The sequence below is a fragment of the Acipenser ruthenus genome, chromosome 11 (genome assembly GCF_902713425.1).
Source record: "Acipenser ruthenus chromosome 11, fAciRut3.2 maternal haplotype, whole genome shotgun sequence".
NCBI lineage: Eukaryota > Metazoa > Chordata > Actinopteri > Acipenseriformes > Acipenseridae > Acipenser > Acipenser ruthenus.
The window spans coordinates 32,710,314-32,730,369 of NC_081199.1; the positions used below are offsets into that span (position 1 = coordinate 32,710,314).

Below are 20,056 nucleotides of genomic sequence, written 5' to 3' on the forward strand. Positions count from 1 at the left end.
CATTGTTGGTGACTAACAAGAAACGTCAAATACGGTGAACCACCTCTTAAAATAAGACTCCCATCTGTGCTACATATTGTCAGGAATGTATTGCACCACTCAAAGTCCTGAGTTACTCCACCAATTCAGTTTGTCTTCTATGGCTGGCAAAATGACTGCAATATTGCTGTAGTTTCATAATTCCCCAGAAACTGGACCACTGGTTTGCAAGATGTAGTTTCTTAAAGGAAAATATATAGTATAAAAAGCCTAAAAAATAGAAAACAATGTTATTAAAAAGGGGTATTTGAAGAAATAATGTGCATATACAATAATAATTTATGCTTATGAATGTGAAGAAATTATTTATTGTAATGTAAAATAGTTGCTGAATATAGTTCCAGAACCAAGACTTAGGGAATGATTAGATCAACCTTTACCCCCACATTTAAAAATAAATAAATAAGTTACAGCACTGTGGCATCACCCTGGATTGAATAAATCACCTGATTGTTAAAATGGTATTTCTAAAAATAAGTGGTTGTAATCACAAAGTAAGTGCATTCCCTAGTATAGTAAAAATGCTCTAAAATCCAACTGATTTATGCCATGGAGAAGAAGAAAATCAAAACAACTTTGACAATGTGACATTTTGGAAATCCCGCCCTCTCCCCATCAAATAATGCTTCCTTTTTTTACCTTACATAAGCTTTTCCAACAGATTATTCTTGTTGATCCGTATAACTATTAATATCTCGTAATGCTCGGGGCACAGATACATTCAGGGTTAGACTCCTACAGAACATAGTGAGTGGACTCTATAAGGCTACACAATGTGGACCAATGGTGCTCATTTTCCTATGGCAATGGGTCTGGGACCTATAAGGCCCCCAGTGGGGATTCTTTCACATTTACAGTATCAGTGCAGTCAATTTGTTAAATACACTACATGTCTGGTATAATGTTTTTAAAAATGTTAGGATTAGACAATGATTATTTAAAACCGGAATACAAAGATATGTCGTCCACAAAAGGAATCCTTCCTGCTTTTGATTATCGGTGTATTATTTAATAATAAAAAACATACAAATTTGACAAAATAGCTGATCACAAATAAAAAATAACATGGTAAAATGTATGCAATATAATAAAGAACAGAAGGCTTTATATTATAACCTAGTGAAAATGGGTGTGCAGCGTCTTATTAAACACTGATATGATATTAAATAACTTTAGCTATATTATAAGCTTTCACAATTATTTTCAGCAAATCGAGAGATCTTGCTAGAACGCAGGATCGATGAGGGAGGCAGTTTTGGAAGAAAAATAAAGCAAGGTCAGCTGTTATTATGCTAATTTTCACTTAGTTTAGAAATGTTTTAACTGAATCAACACGTAAATATTATGTGATAACATTCTTTATTAAAAAAAAAAAAAGTATTAATTCCCCCCAAAACAGTCAAGTCAATTTCAGTTCACGGTGCCGCCTGTCAGTTTCAGCACAAAGGCTCCAGTCCAACACTGTTCATAGACCATCCATGTTACATTTAATGGAATATACACTGGTACCTTTAATACAGTAATTTGAATTTGACACCCCTTATCGGCTCGAATGATTGACGCCTTTTACCACCACAAGGCGTCGCAATAGGAAACGCAATAGATCAGTTTCTAGCACTCTGTGCATGACCATGGCTCTGTGGCATGGCAGGAAGAAGGCAACACACTGCTGCACTGCACTATGGGAACTAACTTGGACTGTACCATTGTGGCGAGTAGTTTTTTAAAAATAAGAGTAATAACTGGCATAAAAGTATATCCTAACTGCATATATAATAATAATATTAAACTAAAATAATTAAAAACAAATTCATTCTAGTAATTGAAAACTAAACTGGATGGAAATAATAAAAAGGCAGTTGTTTTTCATTTGTGACTGCTTTCAAATTTGAAAAACGCAATACCCATTTTCCGGTGTCTGGTTTGCTGGGACTCGATTTGGCGCGGGGATTAAATACATATTTTTCTGTTGGTATTCTAGGTAAAGTTATTTTAAGTAGCACCAGGACAAGAAACCTTGATTGGTAAGTACAGTAAATGGATAACGTAAATAAGGCGGATGGAGTTAATAATTTGTTTGTATAGATCATCTTTTGATAGAACGTATGACACTCATATGACAACATGTACAATATTTATCCACGAGTTTATAGATTTACGTATTGAATAGCTATAATTTTTGCTAAATACATTAAAGAGGTCCGAACTTTTAGATCAAACTATTTACAATATGTCCAAACTAGTGCTGAATATAAAGACCCCCAATGTGTTCAATCAGATATGTAGCTCACGGTTATAATTTATCGTTAGTATTCAAGTTAAGTAACTAACCCATTTTCAGCTGTTGTTTTGCAATAGATACCCGAGTCAAGTAGCATGTCGATAGACTGTTGTTTTATGTTCTGATCAGTCGAATACCATCTCTTATGTAGTAAATTCTACTTCTGACGACAATGGTCGGATATGATGCCATTTAAATACACATTTTAGACAAAAACTAGATTTATATTCTTGACGTATAATAAATGTTGTATGTTCTTAAAAAAAAACCCACTCATTTGTGATAAGTAATAATGTCATTATAATTTATCAATTCAATGGAAAAGGTTAAGTACAGAAGTAAAACATCATGTTTTGTTACAGGAAACGCTCCTATTTACAAAGGCTGTTTTTGATGGACTAAATAAAACTTTTATATTTTAACTTTCTTACAGTACGCTGAAGTAACGAAACAATTCAGTCACCAAACCACTGTTTGACACAGTTAATAAGTAAGTTAGTTGCTAGTTGGCGTGTCCAGCATCCACAAGCTTCAGGATGCACCCAACACAAGCTAAATTCAACGGGACACAAATACAATCCTGTGTGGTACACTGTGATACAAGCATTGCTTAATGCTAGAAGTATCATCATTCTTTTAAAGACATTTCTCAGTTCTGTTTTCTTGTTTGCAGCTCCATGGCTTGCATCACTCACTCGAGTGTTCCTGGCCAGCTTGAGAAGACTCTTAAACAGGTGCGGAGTAAGCTGCTGAATCAGTGTATCGAGGAGACGTACACCACAGAGATAACAGAGCGAAAACAGGCACATAAAGATGCTATAAAAAGTTATACGGGTATGGTTAACTTTTCTGCACCACCTATATTTTTATTAACATATATTAGGGTGTGTTCCTTTTCCTCTGCCAGCAGAGGGCTGCAAGAGGCAACGAGATGATGACGAAGCCGACTGCCACTTTCCAGAAGAGGCAGACGGAATGCACCCATAAACTTTTTCTGTTGTTGTTTTCTTTTGTTATTACTGAATTCCCTTTATTTCTCTCTTTTCGTAGATACATGTTCTAAAAAATACAAAGAAGATGAATTATTGTTTGAGAATTTTCAAACTTGCAGAAATGGTAAAATTCTTATTTTTTTCCTTCTGGGGGAAGATTTGTGTTGCTTTGAAAAGTAGCAAGCAGTGAGCGAGTGTGTAAATGTTTTTACTGTTCCAGATATCGAACATCAGAGTGTCCTTGTTAAAGAGAAAATGAATGAGATGTCAAGAATTCTCTTGGATATGCAGGATAAGGAAAAACAAAAAGATGACCTGATCGCAAGCATTCAGCAGCTTAGAGAGGAGCAGGCCAGAAAGAAGGATTGTATGTATTCTGGTGTTACGAGAAATTCCACTAGACTGTACTTTTTAATTTTTTTTTTATTTTTTTGTTTTACCATAGGCCAATCCAAAATTTAGAGGTGCAAATGGGTGGCTAAAAAGATAAGCTGCATTTAATGAACACAACTCTACTGTAAACAGAGTTTCAAAATACATCTCCAAATATGTACTGTTAATGTTGCAAAACTAGTAACAACTTAGACACACTTTAGTGTTAAGTTTCAGTGTCCCGAAATATTGATACGTTTTTAATAAAATAGGATTTCTGGTCAGCTCACAATTGGTCCATAATTTATCAGTGCAATGGACTGTATTAAACATACACTGTTGGCCTTCCAGTTTAAAAATTGGTATTGTAAATCGCATCAGAAATCGACCAATCACAGTGCATTATTTGCCTGTGAATAGAACACCAATGTTCGAAAATAAAAAAAATCCACACATACCCCATTTTTGTAAAATTGAGCATTCTATTAATCTGACTCTTACATTTTTTTTATTAACTTGAGTCCTTTTCTTTTTGTACTTCAAGTGATGATTGCTCAAAACAAGGCAAACAAAGACAGATTGAAGACACTTCAGAAGTCTGCAGAAACATTTGAGAGCAGACTAAGGCTGGAAATACGTAAACCACAAGGCAAGCGTAGTCTCTTGTGTTTCTAAAAAAAACTTTGAAAAACCCAAGACAAAGAATATGAATAAATTCAATGTTGTGGTGTTGATACATATTTTGTATTCTCTAGATTAAAAAAAAAAATAAACTAAACCTGTATTGGGCTCCTCTAGATACTGGTAATTCTAGATGCAATGATGTTTTTTAAATTACATTTCTGTGGAATTACTGCATTGAAGTTGTAATGTTTTGAATAGTATTTTCAAAGTTGTTTATAAATCAGCTATGCAGCTTTATACTTCAGCAATCATTATACTTCAACAATCATTATACTTCAGCAATTGCTTCTTGAGAGTAAATGGCTCTTGCATTTTTATGATGTTTGTACTCATTCAGTGATTCTGCTGCTTCATAGTAGTTCATGTTTAACTATTTACATTTCATTTCACAGCTGAACAACTGCAGTTTGTATTCAGAAACATCAACCATAAAGATCTTGAGTGTCCATATACTTTCATCCTATGGCTAAATGCAGAAGGCGAATATACAGGTACACAGTGATTGTTTAAAAAGTATGCACAGAATTCCGTTAATAGAAAACGAGCTGGTGTTTTGAAGGGTTTAATACAGTGATGGTCTTACCAATCGTATTGCATTTTAACTGCAAGCCATTTTACCACCTCCTACAGTTTTTCCTACCAACATCAATTATTTTGTTGCAGTACTAACAGAAAAACATACTATACAGTAATTAAAAAAAAAAAACTTAATACACTATTGGTGTATAAAGTTATAACTAATAAATGTTCCTAGCAGTGGTTGTTCTATTGAGTTCATACTTACGGCAATACTTATCACCCAAGTGAGTACTAAATATAACACTTAGGGGTAGATGTACTAAGATGGGCCAGTCGCAGCGCAAACATACCGCAATTTGCATTTTTCTTGCGACAGTTTGCAAAGTATACATTTTGTCGTATGTACTAAGAGAAAATATGTTAATGAAAAGAGCCACAATATACTAATTCTAAATATTTGTTGCGTCGTCTTGGCGAGATCTCTAGCATTATACACTGCGAGAGTCCTGCGACACTGTTCAGTTGAGTTGTAGTTTGCTGCAGCAGAGGGTGCCTGAAGGATACCTTCTATACATGCAAGGGTGCAAGAATCAAAATAACATTGTTTGTTAAATGTAAAGGTCATCTTTACAATGCATTCTGTTCCGTCTTCATTGAACCTATTTTAATACTGATATATATATATATATATATATATAATTTTAGCTCAAAGGGCCATATATATATATATATATATATATATATATATACATACATACATACAGTGCCTATAGAAAGTCTACACCCCCTTGAACTTTTTTCACATTTTGTTGTGTCAGTGCCTCAGAGTTTCATGCATTTAAATGAGGATTTTTTCCCACTTATCTACACACTATACTCTGTTAAGGGGGAAAAAGTTTTTATTGAGAAAAAAATTATATATTAAAAATACAAAACTGAAAGATCATAATTGGATAAGTCTCCATCCCCCTGAGTTAATACTTGGTGGAAGCACCTTTGGCAGCAATTACAGCTGTGAGTCTGTTGGGATAGGTCTCTCCCAAGTTTGCAGACCTAGATTTGGCAATATCTGACCATTCTTCTTTACAAAACTGTTCAAGCTCTGTCAAGTTCCTTGGGGAGCGTTGATGGACAGCAATCTTCAAGTCATGCCACAAATTTTCAATTGGATTTAGGTTGGGGCTCTGACTGGGCCACTCAAGGACATTTACCTTTTTGTTCCTTAGCCACTCCAGTGTAGCTTTGGCTGTGTGCTTTGGGTCGTTCATGCTGAAAGGTGAACTTCCGTCTCAATTTCAGCTTTCTTGCAGAGGGCAGCAGGTTTTCCATTCATTTTCCCTTCTGTCCTGACAAGTGTCCCAGTCCCTGCCGTTGAGAAACGTCCCCATAACATGATGCTGCCACCACCATGCTTCACAGTAGGGATGGTGTTCTTTGGGTGATGCGCTGTGTTGGGTTTGCGCCAAACATAACGCTTTGCATTTAGGCCAAAAATTTCCATTTTAGTTTCATCAGACCACAAAACTTTTTGCCACATGGCTACAGAATCTCCTGAGTGTTTTTTTGCATACTTCAAACGGGATTCAAGGTGGGCTTTCTTGAGTAATGGCTTCCTTCTTGCCACCCTACCATACAGGCCAGATTTGTGGAGTGCTTGGGATATTGTTGTCACATGCACACTTTGACCAGTCTTGGCCATAAAAGCCTGTAACTTTGGCAAAGTTGCCATTGGCCTCTTGGAAGCCTCTCTGATCAGTCTCCTTCTTGCTCGGTCATCCAGTTTGGAGGGACGGCCTGATCTAGGCAGGGTCTTAGTGGTGCCATACACCTTCCACTTCTTAATAATCATCTTGACCGTGCTCCAAGGGATATTCAAGGCCTTTGATATTTTTTTATACTCAACCCCTGATCTGTGCCTTTCAACAGCTTTGTCCCGGAGTTCTTTTGAAAATGTCTTGGTGCTCATGGTTGAGTCTTTGCTTTGAAATATACTACCCAGCAGAGGGAACCTACAGGAACTGCTGAATTTATCCTGAAATCATGTGAATCACTACAATTTAACACAGGTGGAGGCCACTTAACTTGGTGTGTGATTTTGAAGGCGATTGGTTGCACCTGAGCTAATTTAGGGTTGCTATTACAAGGGGGGTGGACACTTATCCAACCAAGCTATTTCAGTTTTTATTTTTAATTCATTTTCTACAAATTTCTAGATTTTTTTTTCACTTGGAAGTTGTGGGGTAGGATGTGTAGATAAATGAAACTTGTAAGTACACCCCAACTTTAATGAAAATTAGGTACTTGAGTGTTTGCCTCAAAAATGCATTGAGCACAACTGGCCACGCACGAGAAAAAGCGGACTGGGAAATGCCAGCAACAATTGCGACTTTTTAAAACATGTTTTCAAAAGTTCTTAACAAGTTGATGCAATTGTAAGTGTCGCAATTGTCTGCAGCTTTAGTACATTGCATTATAATATTTGAGAACCCTCATTTGAACTCTCTACCCCCTTTTTGTGAATTTATGCAGGAACGCCCATAATTACATATTCATCCAAGGCTTACCCACAAAGAAAAACCACTGCCACAAAGCATTCCCTAAAAAGTCGCTAACAGCATTGCGCATGCTTAGTACATTTCACCCTAGACTACTGACTCTATTGCGACAGGCACAACACTAGTTAATCTGATACATTTATATTAATACTAATAAATACAGCTTAGCATTGCCATTCCTTTTTATAAGACATCTTTTCTTTTCCTCCTCCAGTAATCTCGTGTGATCCGCCGTTGGAGTGCATGCCACAGCTTGAGAAAAAAGTACGAGAAACTAACAATTTTTCTGCATTTCTTGCCAACGTCAGAAAAGAATTTGCTGCTTTAAATCTGTAAACCTTTCTTGCCAGCAGTGGTAAGTTTGATAGAGCTTGATCCGAGAACCCTGTAAGATTTGTCATCAGTTTGATTAATGTTAACTCCCCTGAGAATGACAAAGTACAGTAGCTACAAGGAAGATGTAATTTACAATTCAGGCTCCTTATCCTCTCCAGTATGAAGTCTTCAAAATATGTGTAAGTAGTTTTGTACAAAGATGTTTGCTATTATTAACCCAAGAGTTGCCTCTTTTTAAATATTGTAATGACTATGGCTGTAATTCTATGTTTAATTGATTAAACACTTTAACCATGCGTGTCATTTTTTTAATAAAACAAAGTAGACTTAGCCATTATAGCCATACTTTTGTTTTTTTCAGATTTTCCATTAAGTTATAGTGCTGTCCAATGCTAGATACTAGAAAACAAGACACTTTGTGAAACAAATATATAAACCAAAGCAAATGTTTTATAAAATGTTCTAGTGTATGTTTAATTTTTTTTCTGTTTTGCATATTTTGTTTTGATGCATATTTTGTGTGTTTTAAACATTTTTTTCAGCACTAAGTAAAAAGACAACCCCACTATTAACTAAAACATAGTTTTTAGTGTTGTATATGAAAATGTCATACAGTACCAAAAATTGGGTTGTGTTGTGTGAGGTGCTATTTTCACAGGCCTGCAATGTTAATGTGACACTGACAAGAGCCATGTGTGATGTTAGCATGTTTTATTGTCTTGAAATGAAAAGATGAGAATAACTAACAATTTAAAACAACAACTATAAGATGTAAAACTATGTATTTAAAATGGTATACTGTACTTTGTTATGTTGTATTTCAAAAACAGTGGCGTAACAAAACAGGCAATATTAATTTCATGGTGTTTTTTTTTTTAATTAAATATTGCATTAATCAATATACACACATTTTCTTAGTTCTGTATTTTAACAAATATACTGTTGTGGTTACTTCAGACAAAGTTTAAAGGTATTATAGTACTTGTATTAAATTAGTGTATAGTTATGGTGTTTGAACGAAAGTGATAAATTATTGGATCTACAGCATGTTGCTTAATGAAAATGTACTGGATGTAGATCATAACACTCCTCTGGCTATGATACTGTTAGCTAGTAAATAATGATTTGTTTTATCTTTATACTGCACATTTGACTTGATCTACCAATATCACATGTTTCAGCCATCATTATATTTACAAATGCTGTGAGTTAAGTGTAAGTTTTTTTTTTATTATGAATTTATATATTCAAGATATTTAACCTCAGGAAAAAAGAAATATACATCTTATTTACAGCTGTATTTCTATTCATAGCTATTTATCAGTGCAGGTTGATTTAAGTTATTTTTAAACTGGAGGAGTGGAAATGGACATGTTCACATTGAAAGTGAGCAGGACCAAAACAATTGATCTGACTACTTCTGGATAGCCCTGCTCATTTGCAGCTCTTGCACACCCCTATTTTAAATGCAGCAAAGATTACAACGAATTGTAAACCAATAATAGATGTCACATTTGGTAAATCATTAAACTAAAAATCAAGTGAGTATACTATCCATTGGAGCTGTACTAAAGATTGTAATGAAACAACATAGTATGTGTGTTCTAATTAGTACTGCTTTTTAAATGTTTATGTAAAATAATACATTTTAAATAATAAAAGGTTCAGAATACACATGGCACAGTGTAACAAACTAGTATGGCGAAAACATCTGGAAAGCTGAGTTTGTCTAAAACAGTTCTGTTTTGCTAGGTACCTTTCAAAAGAGGGCCTTGAAATTTAAGCTCTCTTGCCTGATTGCTATTATGAAATCAGAAATATAGTTGAATCTGAAGAACTATTAATATATCTAACATGATGCTGTCACCACCATGCTTGACAGTTGGGATGGTGCTGAGTGGGTGATGTGCAGTGTTGGGCTTGCGCCAGACGTAACGCTTGGAATGTAGACTGAAAAGTTCAATTTTTGTCTCGTCTGACTACAAAACCTTTTTCAACATGTCTGCAGTATCAACTGTATGCTTTTTCGCAAACCCCATACGTGCTTTAAGATGAGGCTTTTTGAGTAATGGCCTCTTTCTTGCCATCCGTCCATACAGGCCAGCTTTGTGTAGGGACCGGCTTATTGTTGATGCGTAAACACTGACTCCCATCTCAGACGCAGACACTTTGCAGATCTCTCAAGGTCATTGTTGGCTTCAGAGTGACATCCCAAACCAGTTTCTTGCTTGCCTGGCTTTTCAGTTTGGGAGGGCGACCTGATATGGGGTAGTGTCTGGGTGGTATGATGCATCTTCCACATCTTCGTGATGGACTTCACTGTGCTGAGTGGGATAATCAGCACCTTTGAAATGTTCTTGTTCCCTTCTCCTGCTCTGTGTCTCTCTACCACTTTATCCCCGACTTGTTTTGGAAAGCTCCTTGGTCATCATGGTTGCTTTGTTCTATGTGAGTTGCAGCTTGAAAGTCTTTATATACCCGAGGGAAATTATCTACAAGTTAAACCACTTTGAGTACACACAGGCTGAAACCATTTCACTAATTTTGTTTACAAATCATTTGCACCTGAGCTGATTTAGGGCTGCAGTAGCAAAGGGGCTGAATACTTATGCAACTGAGATTAATCTGTTTTTCCCTGTAAATCTTATTTATATTCTATATGCATTTTTTTTTAACTTTATCAATGTGGAGTAGTTTGTGTAGATTCTACATGTAAAATCTAATTTGAAAGCGTTGAGGAGTACGCTCAGGTGCCAACAAAATGTGAAAACTTTGCAGGGGAGTGAATAATGTGTGTGTGTACGTACGTATGCCAGTTATTGTTCTTCTTACACCGATTTTATAGGATTTTTAAAATGCAGCTCGTACCATTTTAATGTAGTTCTGAGAGATCCATGCGGGTACATGGGAAGCCATCGAGGCAGGGAATGCAATTTAAAAGTTAAAAAAGTGGTCAAAATGTAAAAAAAAAAAATTAAAACAATATACACCCCTTACGTAAACATTGTAGCAACACATGGGAACATGTAATACAATAAAATAAAAAGGTCCTTATGTACCCTTTAAGGTTTCTACAAAATAAATAGAAAACTTTTCCATGATCCCATTTTTCATACAAGAAGACAATCCAACAGTTTATTTATAGGGAAGCATTGTTACCTGCCACATAGTGCAGCTGTGAAAAAATACCCTAAACCACTTGAATTCAAACTGTACAAAACTAACAAAATGAACCTGAAAGTACTTAAACAATCAATCAAAACAGCACTACCGATGTTGTAATATCAACACACATATTTATTGTGAAAGTGTTTGCCATTCATCTACACTGTCCATTGGCTGCAGAATCCAAAAGTAAACATATACACATTCAATACCAAAAAGAAGCCTTTCAACCAATGATAGAGCACAAAGTAACAATCAAATGTAAACCCTACACAATATGCACACGTGTGTAAACTAAACATGTACTTCACGAAACCCAGTTTTTTATTTAACACTTACTTATCCTTTTACTTTTTTTTTCAAACAAAGATATTCTCTAGAAACCAGTGACATACAGTTTAAAAAAAAAAAAAAAAATGGAGTGGCAATCTTAAAACATATTGTCAGTATCCGACTCCCTGTTGTTGTTTTTTCAAAGGTTGCTTTAGATTTGTCACTTAGTCGCTGTGCTGTTTGTATGACTGCGGTTTAAACACCAGAGAAAATAACATCACATGAAATGATGGGTAGTAGTTTACAGTAGGTTTCTGGAATTACTGTCATGGGTGTAAATAAAGGGTTAACTTCCACTGCTCAAGACAGTTGGATCACATTTAGGGTTCAGAATCAACAAAAATGAAAATCCTGAGTAACTAAGTAACACATTCTGAGTGGCCTAGGACATTCAATAGTAATGGAGAGAGAACAGGCTTGGGAGAAGAAAACGCCAGAACATTTCAAACAGAATACCAGATCAAACACACTCTCTTGCACACACAAAACATACAGTATGTCAGGAACATATACCCTCACAGCATGTGATCTACAAACACTGCATAGTTTTGTTCTTTTTAACAGAAAGGAGTACATCATTATTGCCAAACTTGTATTCCAGTCGCAGAGTACTAAAAGGAGCCTCAAGTACAGTAGCATCTCCTCCTCAGGGACTGGGGTGGAAAAAAAAATAACCCAATGTAGGAGTGATCTTACAGAGAAAAACTGTACCTTAAGTTACTGCTTCATTAGTACCACCTAACTGCTTTTTGTTTTATTAAAAACATTCAATTATTTGAGTTTAACATAACCCCTAACATTATTTACATAAGAGTCTAGCCCTCAAAAAACTCATCTAGTACTACTTCATTCTATAGTAGTAATCAAAACACTATATTAAATACTACTATGTTTTAAAAAATGTTCCCCCCCCATATGGGATTGTTTAATTTTTGAACTGGTCTTTGGCATATTAAGGTTGCTGTTACTTACTGTACATGTATTTTTGTGAAGAACTAACAATGGAGACCAACATTCTCCATGCACTTTTACAAACATACAAATGAGTATATTAATTAGGCTAAGGCTTCATCAAGACCTAGAATCTGAGGGTCTTACACCAACCATACACATTCAGGACTTGTTCTTAGAAGGAAAGTACATATAGCACTCTAATTTTAAGGCTCCCTGTTACAAAGTATCTCTTATTACACTCTAGCCTGGTGTTTGGCTTTCAAACAGTAACTTATTAAATATTACTGTGGATTATTGCATACCTTGGCTTGGCAAGAAAACAGGACTGTGCAGCTTATTCCTGTATAACACTACGTTTAAAAACCACTGGAGGGAAAAAAAAAACCCCAAAAAACCTCTCTCTCTCTATAATTTAACTGGTCATTTTTACGTTAAATAAATTATTTGGCACTGTTAGCTTTTATGATAGTTGTGGTCCTGTATGATTTTGCTTGAAGTTAAAGAAAAACTCACATCCCACAGTATGTGGGACACCTCTCCCTCCTCCTAATAGTGTGTGTGTGTGTGTGTGTGTGTGTGTGTGTGTACACGTATGTACACACACATATAAAGTGGTGGGCTGATAGAGTATGGATCCCTGCAGTTAACAAGTACCTATTTCATTGCAGTAAATTAAAACTATGCATGTACAGTACACATCAGGGATGATAAAACACAAACCACCGTTGACTTCTTAACAACTCTACCACGTTCCCCTCCATTCCTAGCTATGGTTTTAAATACAGACCATTCCTGAAAGCATACAGTTACTTCATATACTATATATACCAAGCTTGCTTCACAAATACAGCACATTTACTGCACGGGTATGGGCAATTAAAACCATTGAAATAAAATGAAAACAACCAGCAATTGGAACATCACAATATTGTTTTTTAATACTACTTTCAGATGTAATGTCCCTATGCAGTACGATTAGCTAACAGTCAACTATATAAGGAATAGCGTGACCATATTCAGTGGTTTGAAATAGTACCTTAAGACATTATTTTTAAAAAATAAAATAAATTATATATATATATATATATATATATATATATATATATTAAAAAAACAATTGTACTATATTTGTATCTATATCTTAAACAAACTATATGCATCCATGCCTAATGGAAGCAACTGTCTCCGTTTCACAGCATGACTCTTCCACAGACAAAACACTGTTACTGGCTGACTGTCTGTTTAATAATTGCCTAAAAGGAAGTGTTGACAAACTTTAGAAAAGTATTTCCTATAATACACCTGTATTAAACACAACTGTAAACAGAAAGAACCACTACGTTAGATAAGCCAACATCACATCACTTATAATAATCAAGGACTACTGCATGTGGCAAATAATAAAACAAAAACAAAAACCAAAAAAGAAACATTTATTTCTCAAAGCAGACGAAGCAGTTTAAGTTACAGAGCGTGTCCCCACAAATCAAAAGACTGCAAAACATCCCTGTTATCCACAGATCTTAAACATTTATACAAATAAATAATAACATACAAAAAAATCTACGAAAATACAGCTCCCATTGTGTGAAACTACATATTATGCAGCATGCTTGCTTACACATAATGAAAATGTAATTCTTCATTCATTCACAGACAGAAAATTGGAGAGTGCACTATTGGAATGCTCTGATATTCTATTGAACTGTGTCTGATGCCGATATACATATAAACGCATTCAGTTCTATTACGCACTTCCAGTATCAAACAGGTAATATCGTTCATGTCTCACATACAGTTATCTACTAATGGTTTCCGTGACATCCTTCCAGTGTTTGACATTCTAAAAGCTAAATACGGTATTAGTGTTCGTCTGGACAAGTAGTCCCAGTGAGGTATCCGTTTGTTCCGTTCGCCCCATTGGTCCCATTAGTTGCAGTGTTATGTGTCTTTTTAGTCGGAGATGGTGCATCCTCCTCATCGGAGCTGGATTCAATGTCACTGCGATCATCATTTGATACCTACACGATAACAGGAGTGTGTTAACCATCACTTTAAATGCTATTTGAAATCTTTGAGGTCTTCCATTAAAAAAGGTATCTAAAAAGGTTAAAAAAAATACATTTAAACCTACAGAAGAAAAAAAAAAAAACAATGCGACAGAAACAGAAATAAATAATGTTTTGTTTGTAGCGTTTAGAGGGTGTTAACTAGGGCCCATGTTCACCAGAAATTGCCATTACCGTGTTGTTTTTTTCTGAAATGAATCTGCATTTCCAAAATTGTTCCGTCTGCATTTCTGGAATACACTTCCTCTGTTGTTAGCCTTTACTTTAGGTAAAGATTTTTCTTCACCTCTTAGGTAACACATTTGTTTTGCAAGATGAAATGTTTAATTAACACTAAATCTTGGACTTGGTGTTGCCTTAGGTTAAGGAATCCATGGTTAGGTCTGTGGTCACTTTACATGGATGATTTTTTTTGTAAGATGAACTGTTTTATTAGAAAATAAAAAAATGTGACGTGTAAACAGAGTTTTGTAAGTGGTGAGACAGCAGGAAATGCAGATACAACTTCTAAATACCATAGTCGCTTTCACACACAAGATTCCACACTTACATGCAAGGGATTCCATTTCCCCACCTTCAAGGTCAGCACAAGAAAGAGAACAAATAGGTCAAAATTAAAGAGGGACAGCGCTCCAGGCGTTTAACAAAAGAAATAGGATATTTTAGTCCCCCCTGCTGGTCTAATTGTTTTTTACAAAAACATAGAATTAAGGTCTGTTGATGGTAAATGACCAATATTCCTTGTTTTTGTTTTAATTATTATTATTATTATTATTAATAATAATAATATTATTTTAATACAAGCGTTGTTTAGACAATGAAACGTACCATCTTTTTTCTAAATGTATTTAATCTGAATTACAATGCATTTTTGAATTTTAAGGGTATAACTTGTGCCAAGCTAACACAAGCCGACCATTGGTTTTCTCAATAGGACTAATGTTTTGCATTAGACCTCATTTTAGAAAGTGAGAATATACAAGAATTAGATCGATTTACTCCACTTTACAATTCACAGATAATTTTGCAATACAAGCATGCCTTACCTTTCCTTTAGAAATGGCTTTGCAGGCTATCTTTATGATGAAATATGACCAAAAGCAATGCAGCACATGAAGCAGAAAGAGCAGCAAGTTGAAGACCCACCACGATGGATATGGACCAACAATGTCCCAGCTTTCAAACACTGTTGTTTTTAAGATCCTGAAACAGACAATGTAATCTTATGAGTGCAGTTTCATTTTCTCATGCCTCAATTCTGTAGAACAAAAATCGATTAGGCACAGCAGTGGATTATTCTGTGTATGGAATTAAACAAAATAATGTATCAGTTGATGTAAACAGGCTACATAAACTGGTTAACTAAATTAATATATTTTTTGCCCAAAAAACAACAACTTCATCCTTACATGCATGAAATATTGAAAACAGCTGAAAAAAATTTTTGGACACATAATAAATATAATTTTTATGTATTTGTTTTTCTCCCATTGCTTTATATGGGGAACAAATGGCATCCTCATATGAGGTCATGGTGCGTTTGTATCTTCCATATGTCCCCATTTAAAATACAAGAAGAGAGCTTTTTGTATCTGTCCCCATGTATGAAAGGGTTTAGGAATAGGAACCTATTTTAGATTGTGTGTGTGATTGTGTTCTCCTCATTAAGAGCTGGAGTACAGAAGTAGAACAGTGGCTGTGCACCACATTGCCAATTGATGGCATGCCCACAGCATTGTCCATTTCAGAGGTGAGCAGGGCAGGTCTGACCGGCTTTCCTCAAAAGCGGAGAATAATTAGGGAGGACATTCAGCACATAAAAACGATATTACATGACATAAAAACGACTATTGCCTTATTACCTTGAAAGCACAGGCAAAATTACTAATTCTCATTTCATTTTAAATACAACTTTTTCAAAGTATGTACCCAGTAGGGGTGCTAGATTCAGTTTAATCTAATTAATGTTAAAACTTGGGAGGTGAATATCCAATGACAATGATGCCACATGACAAAGGTAGGAAGTAATAAAAAAAACTGGAAAAGCCGTTATTTGCAATCAGCCGCTTCTTAATATTTGACCTGCACATTTTTGACAAAGTTTAAACGAAAATTCAAAACGTTTGACACTTTACTAACGTTTAAACTCTAAATGATTTGCACCCCTAGTTCCCAGTTAGTTGAACACAATATTGTTGGATTAAGCATACATGCCAACAATATATGGTCAGGACAGTCGTGTGATTTCCTAGCAAATATCCTACGTCCCGATGCATATGAACAAAGTCTGCACAGTAGAGTTAGTAAAAACCACACGCTGTGCTTTTCGTGCAGCTGACACATCTGCTGATCACTAACTTATACAAAGGTAAGAACGCTTCATTATGTCTATTTTTACTGTCATGATGGTTGTGTCGTGTTGAGTTGGGGGGGAGGGGGGCGGGATACGTCTATTATACGATAATGAGTGTTTTTTGCGTATGACCCCACCCCGTGCCAATTCAACCAAGATTCCCCTGTGAGGTTGTCTTTCAGGTTTGGCCAGGTTCAGAGAAAGTAGATTAAATGATGACATGAACGAACAGGCAATTGGCTTGACAGCAGCAAAGATTTCAAATTCGAAATTTAAAGTTTTTTTAAAAAAAAATGTATAAATGGAACATATTAATTTTACATTAATTACTACACAGTAAAATAATTAAAACTAAACGATATATCTACACATTCAGTAGAAAACGCAACAAGTTTTGTTCATGTGGCTGGAAATAGATTTCAGTTCGGGGAAAAGACAGCACTATGGCAGACTCTCTCTCGCCTCACATTTCTGATCTATTCTGAAACTGCAATTTAGTTACTTTGGCATTCCAAAACAAAACCCGTGTATTGTTTAAAATTAGATCTACTTTATACTAGTCCGTACTGGAGCACTTGTAAACAGAGCAGGTTTCGTTGAAGGTTTGGCTCTATCAATGAGGTTTTCTATTATTAAAATGAAAGCACTGAAGCGGCAGGATGTGAATCACTCCTGACGCAAGTGTTGCTATTGATATCAAGCAGGGCTCAGAGCACTGAATAATGCTGATCTCTTCAGGTTGGGGTACTTGGTTTCATCACTATGAACCACAAATAGGCCTGCTTTATATTCATGTTTTAGCTGTTATTATTATTATTATTATTATTATTATTATTATTATCTAGCAGACGCCCTTATCCAGGGCGACTTACAATTGTTACAAGATATTATTTCACATTATACAGATATCACATTATTTTACATACAATTACCCATTTATACAGTTGGGTTTTTACTGGAGCAATCTAGGTAAAGTACCTTGCTCAAGGGTACAACAGCAGTGTCCCCCACTGGGGATTGAACCCACAACCCTCCGGTCAAGAGTCCAGAGCCCTAACCACTACTCCACACTGCTGCCCTAACAGCTGTTGAACAGCAACCCTCCGGTCAAGAGTCCAGAGCCCTAACCACTACTCCACACTGCTGCCCTAACAGCTGTTGAACAGCAACCCTCCGGTCAAGAGTCCAGAGCCCTAACCACTACTCCACACTGCTGCCCTAATTGCTGTTGAACAGCAATTTAGGAACATAATATCAATTTATACAGTAACAAAGCAAAATGTGGAAAAACATACATTTGGATTAAATTAGGACAGAATTGGCCATATGTAAAACCACAGAGATTATTTATCACATAGATTTCAGTTTTCCCTCCAAACAGCTTTTTTCCCCAGGTGAAAAATGAATTTGCTTTTGATTTTTGGAAACAGACCTTGTCCCTTAGACTGAAACAGACTTGCAGCAGGAAGATTTAGCACAACACATAAAGAGTAAGAAGTTAGCATTTTTTGTTTATTAATAGGTCAGTTAATCATGGCAGCATTACAAGTAAGGGGCAGCATTGACACTTGTATTTGTATGGTCTTCTGCAAACAGATTGCAACAGATAAACCCACCTGCAGAATGAATCAGTAGGGACAGTAGGGATAGGCACAGACTAAACATTACAATAAAGATGACAGGTATATATTTAATATATTATTAAGATTATGTACTCTTACAAACCTAAACCTTGCTCAATGTAATTAAAACGGGGGGTCAAATTTGACTCTCGATAAATCTCTTGACCTTGTTTAGAAACAATAATCATAAACTTCCTCTGAAAACAATTTCACAATAAATAAACAGAATACAAAAATGAATATTCATTGCTTTCTGCTCTCTGTCTCAGCCTCCCTCCATCTTTCAGTATGGGGATGTAATCAGCCACAATAATGGGAGAAATGCTCTCCAATCTCAAGCGCAGCACATGGTCCTTGACATTCAGTGCCCTTTTAGTTCTATTTTAGAGGCCTATCTGCAACACAGATGGCAAAGCAGATCGAGTGTGCAGTACTTGGAGCCGGCATGCATTAGTGCTAGTGTTGAAGAGGAAACAAATAGGACAGTGAAGATTCTTGGAAAAGACCAAATTGCTAGTGCCTACACATTTCTAATGAATCCAAACCAATACAATCTATACATGCAACTTAATTTGTTCCATTAGCTAACATTAAAGTGGTTTACTCTAGGGTGCAATTCACACATTTGTTTGCGAATTTAAAACATGCCAATAATGTTACAAAGCAGTTTTTAACCTTCTCCATGTTTGCTCTATTTATTGTATGTATTTATATTTCCCCCAGCAAAAAGTTACTTGAATTGGGCTCTTTGTGTCAGAAGTGGCACTGTCCGGTGTAAAAAGCTTCAGGTTAATGGACATTAGAGATGTAATACATGAATAAGCATCTATACGTTTACTTACCAGACAGGAAAAATAGCAAGCCGAGTACTAATGAAGACTAACCCAAACATGACAAACAGGAGGTCACAGAGTCTTTGCCACTTCAAATAGTTTGCCATTTTAGCAGCCTGCAACAGCAAAAACAAACAAACAGATGTAAATAAAATATATATTTAAATTTAAACAGATATTGCATTCAGTAAATGAACAGTATTCCACCACAGCTGAAGTAACCGAGGTCCAGCACATTCTTAGGCTATGACACTCATATAAAACTATAGGGCCACACTGTGTGACAGCCTTGTGAAGAACTGAATAGCCTATAATGAGCTCCTACACAATAACAATGCGCTCATGCTGTTATGTTAGCATTGTGTATGACCCCATCCCTGTTGCATTGAACAGCTTACCTCAAGCAGCACATCAGATGCATCATGAAGGCACATGACCAGTGTTCCTACGCGCACCATATTGTTCACGTAAGAGAAGGTTATCAGGGAGATTGTGACAAGGTGATGCAAAAACATAATTAAAAAGTCCTAAAGAATAAAAGAGGAAACAATAAAAAAAAGCAGTTAAAATGATGCTCGCCTATAAGAAATGAATCCCTCACCCCTTATTGGTTCGATATAGTTTATACAATATGCCACAGAATATAATTACAAAATAAAATACAATTATTTCTGACTTGTTAATTTACAGGACTTAACACCTGACCATCTGGTTCAGTAGAGAGACACTGCGGAGATGTACTGTAACAGGGATGAATTCAATACCCACTATCAGTGAACATACAGTTTGAAAATGTACTCAAACTGCTTAACACATGGACTTTGAAAGAGAAACAAAATTTCTAAAACATATCTGTCATACATACTGTACAGGGTGCATGCTGTAGTACCAAAAGTATAGTCATTTATGTGTGTAGCTCCAGGGTGTCAAGGAAAAAACAATGCCAGGA

General features: G+C 35.7%; 2 protein-coding genes across 3 annotated transcripts in view; one reads left to right on the forward strand and one right to left on the reverse strand.

Annotated features, from left to right (window-relative positions):
* The first annotated feature begins 1,614 nt into the window (after positions 1-1,614).
* Positions 1,615-8,074, forward strand: LOC117426585 (kinetochore protein Spc25-like). The gene is made up of 7 exons (XM_059033712.1): positions 1,615-2,063; positions 2,994-3,154; positions 3,371-3,436; positions 3,533-3,679; positions 4,229-4,333; positions 4,761-4,859; positions 7,657-8,074. Exons 2-7 carry the CDS (start codon positions 2,998-3,000, stop codon positions 7,776-7,778), a joined length of 696 nt encoding a protein of 231 aa, XP_058889695.1. The 5' UTR covers positions 1,615-2,063; positions 2,994-2,997; the 3' UTR covers positions 7,779-8,074.
* Positions 8,075-13,647: 5,573 nt separating this feature from the next.
* Positions 13,648-20,056, reverse strand: part of LOC117426584 (ceramide synthase 6-like) — a 35,916-nt gene continuing 29,507 nt past the window's right edge. The window contains exons 7-11 of one of the 2 annotated variants that reach the window (XM_034044298.3): positions 19,506-19,634; positions 19,117-19,223; positions 15,346-15,502; positions 14,850-14,873; positions 13,648-14,251 (exon numbers count right to left, since the gene is read on the reverse strand). In XM_034044298.3, coding sequence (XP_033900189.3) covers positions 14,093-14,251; positions 14,850-14,873; positions 15,346-15,502; positions 19,117-19,223; positions 19,506-19,634 — 576 coding nt within the window. In that variant the 3' untranslated portion in view covers positions 13,648-14,092. The remainder of the gene's footprint in view (positions 14,252-14,849; positions 14,874-15,345; positions 15,503-19,116; positions 19,224-19,505; positions 19,635-20,056) is intronic. The other variant, XM_059033711.1, reaches the window with a different exon arrangement.

Coding starts and splice junctions, on each gene's coding strand:
- LOC117426585 (XM_059033712.1), top strand. CDS start 2,998: ATGGCTTGCATCACTCACTCGAGTGTTCCTGGCCAGCTTGAGAAGACT. Junction 4,334..4,760: donor GGAAATACGTAAACCACAAG/GCAAGCGTAGTC, acceptor TTCATTTCACAG/CTGAACAACTGCAGTTTGTA. Junction 4,860..7,656: donor TGCAGAAGGCGAATATACAG/GTACACAGTGAT, acceptor TTCCTCCTCCAG/TAATCTCGTGTGATCCGCCG.